A 10000-nucleotide genomic window follows, 5' to 3' on the forward strand; every position below is an offset into this window, starting at 1 on the left:
AAATGGACTGCAGAGTTCTATAATATAGTTCATTATAAAAATACTCCTGACCATCTCTCTCTCTCTCTCCCTCTCTCTCTTTCCCTCTCTCTCTTTCTCTCTCTCTCCCTCTCTCTCTCCCACACGCATACACACACACAGACACACACACACACACACACATACTCAGACATGCACAGACACACACACAGACACACACACACACACACACACACACACACACACACACACACTGAATAATGTAGGAAGACTACAGAGTCTATATATTGAGCAGAGGTCATGAGATTCTCTCTGTCATACGTCTAAGACCAAATGGGATACTTGAAAGCGTTGCTGTCTGATTGAGAAGGTTGACTGAAGGAGCCTCCACAATGCATTTCACTACAAAGAGAATTAGCACTAAACCCCGGGGGAAAAAAACAAAAGACAAAACATAAAGCGACCTGTCCCATATAAATACTGTATGTATTCTTCGTTTTTGTGTGTCTATGAGTGTATGCGTGCATGTCTGTGATAAAATTTTAATGTTTTTTTTCAGTAACTGCTGCATATCAAAGCAAAAATGTATGCTGATGTGACAAAAGTCACACCACAGAAAAGTTCAGTAGTTCCCATGATGGCACTATAGTATATAAATATAAAAATATAAATAAATATTTAAAGGTGAAAAGCTTCTTGTGTGGAAAGTTTCTGTGTCTACTATTACATGTCTATAAACTGGCTACACTAAAAGACATAGGACTCAAGTAAAATCTACAAAAGCTTCACTCAGTGTATGTAATGATATAACATATATGGACAGTGCAGACAGTGCAGATAGTACAGGCAGTTTCTTTCCCTGTTGTTAGCACAAGGTGAAATGAGCAATATCCTCCATATCCTCCAGCCAAGTAGAGAATGGCTCTCTATCCCTATAATATGGCTAGAGGGTCAGTGTTTATATCAGCATTATAATTTACATTGTTCATTATCCAAGTACAAAGCACACAAGTAAAGGGTGCACTGTCCTTGCACATTTCCCTTATATTCTAATTATGTTTTTTTTTTATTATTGTTTTTTGTTGATTGTTTTTCAGAGGGTGTAACAGACATAACCAAAGTCACCATGTTGAATAGAGAGAGGAAAAAGAGAAGGCTGAGAAAGAGAAACAAAAAACATCCCATTCTAATTACGTTTTGTTCTCAATAACACACAACAAATCTTCCAATTATTTCGCCCATCTAAGCAGTCAGGCTCTGGTATAGGGGCAGGACACGGGACAGCTCCACAGCCATAATGAGCAGTCTTATTCCGTGTTACTCAGGGTTACTGACTGGGTAATAAACTGCAACACGAAACAAGGACAATGCAGTTAGGGTCTCGGCTTCAATCGTTTAAATTGGGATCACCCACTCTGAAATGGCACGACTTCCCAGCCAACTGGAAGAATGTGCTTACAGACAGCAGCAGCAGTTGTAAAATGGCATCCCATAATATGGGCTGAGTGATGAGGCAACAAGGAAAGAGGAAAGTGCAGGAGAGAGAGAGAGAGAGTGAGAGGAAAACAAACAACAGAAACTTTTACTCTTAAATGTCACTGTGACTTTTGATCGTTTACTATACTGGCATTTATGGGTAACTCTAGCTAAAAATGCCCAACAAATAGATGCCTGGCATTTCCCCTGACATATTCAGGTGGGTGAAACTAAATGTGAATAGGCTGTGAAATGGCTTTTTACTGAATACTTTATATGGTCTTTGGAAATGATGAATTTAATCATTTGTTTACATCAATTCAAGGCATGAATGTAAGACTGTGTGCAATGTGTATATATGATATATTTCAATTCATTATGAGGCTTGAGAAAATTCCATTACTGAAAAACTCCATAACTGGACTAAATTGGGTTCACAATACTGGAGTTTGTGATTTGTTAGTGCTTATGTTGAAATGTTGAATTAAATCCAAACCAAAAAAGGCAAACTAGCCTCACTTTTGCTGCCTTCATTTACTGATCTTTTCAATGATAAACTCCCTAAACCTCGAGAGCATATATTATACTGCCTTCCCAGCCGTTTCAGTGGTTTGTTGGGGTATGTTTTGACAAATGCTTGACTTAGATGGCGGTGGGACTACATTAATCACTTCCCATAGGCTTGCAGAGGGCAGGAGTCCAAGACCTCAAATTGCTTTTGGAAATGTCATGCCTATGATGCCCCAACAGCATATTAAAGTAACAGCTTGGCTATTATGTCCACCTACCACTGCCTGATATATAACAGAGTACATGGATCTAAGTAGGTCACAATGGACATCTTCAACTCAAGAAACTTTAGCAGGATTTTACAGAACTCTGTATGAATATGACTGAACATGCAGTCATATGCACACCTTGAATCAGCAAACACATACATACAGACACACAGACACACACACACACACACACACACACACACACACACACACACACACACACAGACACACACACACACACACACACACACACACACACACACACACACACACACACACACACACACACACACAAACATGCACGCACGCACTCACAGACACAAACACACACTTCACTACAGAAGACACAGATGAGTAAGATGGTCAGCGATGAGAAAAAAAACTCACCACAGAGGATGATGATGAGTGAGATATGCATGACCAGGATGGTCAACAATGAGAAAAACAACTCACCATAGAGGATGTTGATGAGTGAGATGGGCATGACCAGGATGCCCACCAGCATGTCGGCCACAGCCAGCGAGCGCAGGAAGAAGTTGGTGGCGTTCTGCAGCTTCTTCTCCATCGACACAGCCATGATCACCAGGATGTTGCCACCGATGGTGAGGAAGATGATGATGAGGATGAGAAGCGCCGGCCAGTTCTTTGCCTTCATCGCCACCGGCTCACCGTGGGCATCGACCCCGTCGTCGGGTCCGGCCGGGTATTGTGACATATTGGCACTGCGCTCGGTCCAGACGGCGCCGGTCTGATTTAGGAGTGTAATGGTCGAGGCGTTACCGGGCCACGCCGCTATCCACTCGGCAACGTCCAGCGAGGCTGTGGTGGAGCCGAAGCCCCCCAACAAGGGCCCCACACCGCGGGGGGTCCCCATCATCGGAGCAGGGGGGAGTGCTTGAGCCAGTCTGAGCTCCCCCCCTTAGCCACCCCCCTCCAGCACCAGGGTCTCAGAAACAGACACTTCCTCTTCCTCTGGAGGCACCACTAGGGGGCAGTGATGAGCTGAGCGGAGCTGGAGTCACTGATAACGGCACCAGCGGTGGAGAGCTGCTTGGGCGGTGTCCCAGGGCTTTCAGCGGGTGGGTTGGGTGGGGGGGGGGGGGGGGGGGTGACAGGGGCTATGGGAGGGCAGGAGGCAGGGGATGAAGGGGGATCTTGTTCCACTTGTTCCGCCCACAGAGATGAGAAGTGAAAGATCTCCTCAGATGCCGCAGGTGAAATGGGAGCATGGTCCAACCTCCAGGACAGTCATCGCATCCATGTTAAACATGGAGAATTTCTGTGTTGTCCTCTTTGATCTTTTAATCTTTTCTTCACACTGTAGGTTCAACCTAAAAGAGAAAGCAAATTTGAAGGGAAATTACTTCTTTTCATGTTCTGAATACCAACACAACGGCAAAAGGGGAAAAATGCATTTAGTCACAAATTTGTATTCTGGAGAATTTCTAATGGTTCATGAGCTCTTTGCCTACGTATATTGTGACTCTGTGTCAGACATTCCATTACATTTCTTAGTGCAATTATTGTGCTTCTAGACACTAAGTTTTACAATAACACAAAGCAAACGCTACACCTTCCTTAACCTTCTGTGCTATCTACACTTACACAGCTTCACAGTGCATGGAAAATCCTCCAGATAGAGAGAGAGAGAGAGAGAGAGAGAGAGAGAGAGAGAGAGAGAGAGAGAGTTTGCTCCTCTTGGAGTGCAATTTCTACCAGTGCAAGGCAATCAGCTGGGGCAGAAATGGGCATACACACACACACACACACACACACACTGCAGGGAAAGGCTAATTGAGTTCACGGATGAAGAGGAAGACATGTAAAAAGCACTTCACTCCAGTGCTGCCTTGGTATATCATTAGATAAGTCGGTTGATCGTAGCTGACTTTTGAGAAGGCATGGGTTTCAAAAATCGGAAAATCAATTTCAATTAATCTTTGTTTGAATAATTCGATATTGATTCATGAAATCCTGAAATCAATGTTTTAACATACTGTAGCCCTTTTCGTTTTGTCTGTGAAAGCATGAATAAAATGTGTATTAAGCCAACATATAAATCCTATGATGTTAAGCGTTCACAGTGTTCAGAAAAACACGCTCAGCGTAGACTGTCTTCGTTCACTGGGCCCAGGAAGTTAAAAAATTGTCAACTTTTTAGAACAGCGCTGGGCTTCTCAGTCTTACTTGCAGCCAACTGCTTGCCAATTGCTGGTGTATTGCTGGCCAACAATGTCGGTAGTTGCAGTGGTAAACTACAAAGCCTAGAGGGATAACCTTATTAAAATGCCAAACAAGCTCCTTTTGTTGGTTTGTTTGTGTCATGTCAAGGGGCAGCCGTGGCCTACTGGTTAGCACTTCCTGTAACCGGAGGGTTGCCGGTTCGAACCCCGACCAGTAGGCACGGCTAAAGTGCCCTTGAGCAAGGTACCTAACCCCTCACTGCTCCCCGAGCGCCGCTGGTGATGCAGGCAGCTCACTGCGCCGGGATTAGTCTGTGCTTCACCTCACTGTGTGTACACTGTGTGCTGTGTGTGTTTCACTAATTCACGGATTGGGATAAATGCAGAGACCAAATTTCCCTCACGGGATCAAAAGAGTATATATACTTATACTTATACTGTTTTAGTCAGCTGAATACTAAGTGAGCATTGCCATTTAAGTTAGCTAATCAGATAGTTAGCTAGTTTGTTAGCATTAAGCACGGCTGCAAAAAGGAAGTGCTGGCAGGCAGATGGTATTTGCCAACCTATAAACAATAAACAGAATTGATATGGAATCGAATGAAATTGGAAATCGAACCAAATCGGGACTTTATGAATTGAAACGATTCAGATGTGGTGAGACGAGGCCTATTTTCAAGTCGGATCCTGCCCAGATTTAATAGGCTTAAGGGTCGGTCCTGAGACTAGAAGATGAGTTCTGGCCTAGCCTCGAGAATTTGGCTGACAGGAGTGCTACTTCACTAATGTATGCATAAAAGTCAGGTGCTCTTTGAGTTCAAGGGCGTATCTGATGCGTTAGAAGATTTGTGTTACGCACCAACCCCATTTCATTAAATACTTTTTCATTTAACACAAAGCACAAAGCCTTGTACTTTTTGATAAGACTTTTTTTAATACATTGAGAAATTAAAAAGTTGCACTAACTATTCTAATGCATTGGATTTGGTCCATATATGGTTCACAGGTGGCCCAGATTTTCAAATCAGATCAAATCATCAACTCGTCGCAGAGTTTGCTGTCATTTCAGCATGAAACGTTGGAGGACTTTTAAACTCATTACGCATGTGGCACAATTGCTATTCATTAGGGGCCTGTTTATTACAGAGGCGCTTATCGTTAATGTAAACGTCTATATCATCATAATGAGTGACAAGCCACTAATTGTTCCCTACACACAGAGAGGGGGTATCTTATTACAAAGCTATTCCAGACAGCCAAATCAAATAAGGCCCGCATAATTGCGGCTATTATCCTTGCATTTACCCTCATCGATCAGTGGCCTGTGACATGTGGACATATTAGCGATGTCACAACGCAAACAAAAAGTGGGCCTGACACAACAGCGAGAGTCAAAATGCAAGTCAGGAGCCAGACCAAAAGCTCATTCCCAACCAATAAGCGCTTTTTAGACATAAGTGTAAGACTGGAGGTTCTGCCGATGTTAAACGGTGGGGCTGTATATCTGAACGACATAACCGGTCATATGGAAGTCCGAATTTACCCCGGTGTTTATACTACTCCCCCCCTAGTATTTCCTCCGGACATTATGTAAATGTGCTGTGTCTGAACGAGGAGTAGAACATGCGGTTAAAATTCACACCTAGTGAGAGGGCGTGTTGGTGACGTTTCTTTTGTGCGTCCATGTGGTTAGATCTGACTTATCTGTGATCTTATCTTAGATCTGTGGTTAGATCTGGCGATGGTTATAAGGCAGCCTGGCAGATCCCTATTGGTTCATTATAATGATTGATAGGCCATTTGGCCACTCACTTAAAAGTGTTCCTCCTGTGCTCATGCAAATGTAGATCAGTGGGAGGAACTCACAAGGTTGCTGTTCACATTTCACAAGCATTCTCTCTTTTCTTCTCTTCTTTTTTCTTTCTGTATGCTTTCACTTGTTTACTTCACCTCACTTCTGCAGGGCCTGCAGTACATCTCCATCTATATTGGCACCAAAGAGAAAGAAGAGAGAGAGAGAGTGAGATAGAGAGAGAGAGAATTAGGTAAGGCAGCAAGTTTGACAAAGAGAGAAAGAGAGGGAGAGATGGAGTAAGAGGGTGAGGAGAGAGAGAGAGAAAGAGAGAGAGGTGTTAAAATAACTAGGGGATCGATTACTTCAGCGGGGCCTATGGCCTATACACAATGCACAGCTGCTGTTTCATACACAATGACGACCGCAACCCTGTGAGAATCCCTGTGTTAATGTGTAGCACACCCACTCACAATGGCAGTTTTAAAGCAACAAACAAACAAACACACACACACACACACACAAACACACACACACACACACACACACACACACACACACACACACACACACACCACACACCTAACACAAACAGAGCATTGGGTCAGGATTCATGTTTCCTCATTATTAGATGATGTTCACTATTATGCCTGTGAAGATATATTTGAGGATGGTATCCACACACACACACACACACACACACACACACGCTGAGCTTTTCCAGAGACAGTAATTCCCACAGATTGATCCAGACTCTCCACGGTGTTGATATGAGGAGCTGAGATGTTCTTGTGATACGGAGAGCCATAATTCACTTATCCCCCCTCACAGATCCGGTCACACACAGATAAACACAAAACACACAAACACAAATAAACAAACAAAAAGCACCCCTCAAAAAAACAAACACATCAGTGCAAAATCACTTCCTCTGTCCCTTGGCACAGCAACACAAGGAAATCATCTGTGCCAGAAGGTATAAAAAACATTGCAAAGCTATTTTATATAATCATCCATTTTTATATTTTTAAATGGCCGGGCCTGGCCCAGGCCTGAACTCAGACCAACTCATTAGGGAATCCGGCTGTGTGCAGGGCCGAGCTGTGCAATTCAACCCAACGCACGAAGACCAGACTCAGCACACAGGCGGATTCGAACCTGCGAACAGCTGCACCTCAGAGCGGAAGTCGAGCGTGTTGACAATTGAGCTAAAATCCCCCGGGTTGCTCGCGAAAAAAAAAAACCCAGCAAGATGTGGCAGCTAACTCATAGACGGCAGTTCAGGGTTTGTGCCCTTATATTTTGTGAAACGTAGCGAGATATAGGCACTATTAATCCAAAACTTTGGTTTGGTAACCAAAGAATACTGCTGAGCTTGTGTAAGCTACAATTTAGTTGGACCAGACCTAACTGTAGTAAACAACGTCTAAACCAGTGGTTCTTAACTGGTGGGTCGGGACCCAAAAGTGGGTCGCGGAACCATTCTGGGTGGGTCGCGGAGCTTGTGGTTAAAAAAAAAAGAAGAAATCGCCCAATTCAAATAGACTTAAATTGAGATGAAATGGTGCAGAATCCACAGTGTGCGATGTTCACAATTGCTGGAACATGAGTAAAAATGCCTCATAATAAAGTACACCTGTCAAAGACAGACCTGTCAAGTACTTTAAGGTGACATCAGGAGCTGGAGACTTCACAAAGGTAATGCCAAACAGCATGTTCCAAACAAATAGGCCTACAGGCACTTCGCCTTTCTTAGCATGTAGCTCACCAAATCTGTTGTCTTGGACGCTATAAAATATATATGGGTCGTGACTTCATGAACATGGGAAATTGTGGGTCCCAAAGCCAGACCAGTTAAGAACCACTGGTCTAAACATCTAAACGCTGGGTTGCTGGCTAGTTTGCACCTCAGAAACGTGTCTGGTGGAACGTTTGGCTGGGTTTGCCAAAACGGTCCCAGGGGAACGTTCCCTAGACACAGTGTCTGACTTTAACTTTTTGAAGCTTTACAGGGAGGCTACACCAAACACGTAGCTGAAGTGTTCTGTTCGCGACACTCAAAAAATAATAGTTTTAGAAGACAGGTCTATTTGTTTTTTACGTACACGACGCTGTCACATCTGGTGTAGCCTGTTCAGTTGAAGCTAATTATTGCAGCAGACGCTGCGCGAACGGAACGCTTCAGTTATGCTTCCCTGTTAAAGCTGTACACTACACATACCTGGCTGGGCGATATGGCATTAGGGCTGGGTGATATGGCATTAGGGCTGGGAGATATGGCATTAGGGCTGGGTGATATGGCATTAGGGCTGGGAGATATGGCATTAGGGCTGGGCGATATGGCATGGCATTAGGGCTGGGCGATTTGGGAAAACAATACAGATAGCCTATCATACAGGGTCATGAACAAGGAGCATGTTTTTAGTGTCAAAGAGACATAGTAAGAAATGTAGAGCATTTAACCACATATTGGAATATTGGACATGGACATGAATTTCCCCTACATCCCCCTTGATCCCCTGTAGGGATCAATAAAGTATATCTATCTATCTATCTGGACATAATGTAGAACATAAGCCACATATTGGAATATTGGACATTAAGCTCTATTCCACTGTCTCTCAGAAAAGGGCTGTCTATTGTCTATCTGTGCCTGTGTATGCAAATGCACAAGACTGTGAGAGTATTGGAATCACAATGTAGGATTTTGATATTTATAAGTAGTTGACGTGCCAAGGTTTCTGTTACGTGTTCTCTTTTTGGGACTTTTTTTAATTTCCATGTAATTGTACTGTCCCTGAGTGTCAGTGTGTGACCTTACCATACGGTGATGGCACATATTTTACTGTAGTGGTTCTCGCGGTCATTACCCACTTTTGACGGGTGTCTGGCCATCTGTCCCCCAACACCCGCCCCAATAAAATGGTAACAAGAAATAAGCCATGTTTAAACAAGCGTCTTTTTAATTTGTTGGGTCTCATGCTCTCATGTTGCGAAAGAAATGGTTAACATTGTGAAATGGCAACAGTGCACTAGAAGATCTCCTCCTGCATGCCCTTGTCTCCTTCCCCTCCGTGTTTTCCTGTAAAATTCAGACAGGAAGTGATTTCTGTGTGTGTGTTTATGAGAGTGATACATACAGTCACGGATCATTTCTGTACCACTAGTTTGCAGTAATACTACTGTAATCTCCAAATTTACTGGTTTCCATAAATTCCCATGACTGTGTGTGTAAGTGTGTGTGTGTGTGTGTGTGTGTGTGTGTGTGTGTCTGTACAACATGGTCAGGGCTGATAAGAGTGATCACCAGGCACAGAGGGGCTCTGTTTGGGTCAGGTTTGTGATGACAGTGGTAGCATAGAGGCTAAAGAACTGGGCTAGCAAGCAATAGCCAGAGAAGCTGAGATTTTAAAGGACAAATCTGGCGATTTTTCACGTAAATCTCTATTTCTCTATTTCTCGAGGTCAAGAAGCCAGGCAGCTACAGTACAGGGGCAGCCATGGCCTACTGGTTAGCACTTCAGACTTGTAACCGGAGTGTTGCTGGTTCGAACCCCGATCAGTAGGCACGGCTGAAGTGCCCTTGAGCAAGACACCTAACCCCTCACTGCTCCCCGAGCGCCGCTGTTGCTGCAGGCAGCTTACTGCGCTGGAATTAGTGTGTGTTCACTGTGTGCTGAGTGTGAATTTCACTAATTCACAGATTGGGATAAATGCAGAGACCAAATTTCCCACACGGGATCAAAAGAGTATATATACTTATACAGCGCTACACTCACACGCCATGTACA

At 43.9% G+C, this 10000-nt stretch overlaps 1 protein-coding gene across 3 annotated transcripts in view; it reads right to left on the reverse strand.

The window, feature by feature from the left end:
• htr2cl1 (5-hydroxytryptamine (serotonin) receptor 2C, G protein-coupled-like 1) overlaps nucleotides 1–10000 on the reverse strand; it is a 124668-nt gene that overhangs the window by 14322 nt on the left and 100346 nt on the right. For 2 of the 3 annotated variants that reach the window (XM_042069748.1, XM_042069747.1), the window contains 2 exons: nucleotides 6230–6400; nucleotides 2688–3565 (listed from right to left, as the gene is read on the reverse strand). In XM_042069748.1, coding sequence (XP_041925682.1) covers nucleotides 2688–3111 — 424 coding nt within the window. In that variant the 5' untranslated portion in view covers nucleotides 3112–3565; nucleotides 6230–6400. The remainder of the gene's footprint in view (nucleotides 1–2687; nucleotides 3566–6229; nucleotides 6401–10000) is intronic. The other variant, XM_042069749.1, reaches the window with a different exon arrangement.

The sequence above is a fragment of the Alosa sapidissima genome, chromosome 18, assembly GCF_018492685.1.
Source record: "Alosa sapidissima isolate fAloSap1 chromosome 18, fAloSap1.pri, whole genome shotgun sequence".
NCBI classification, from domain to species: domain Eukaryota; kingdom Metazoa; phylum Chordata; class Actinopteri; order Clupeiformes; family Clupeidae; genus Alosa; species Alosa sapidissima.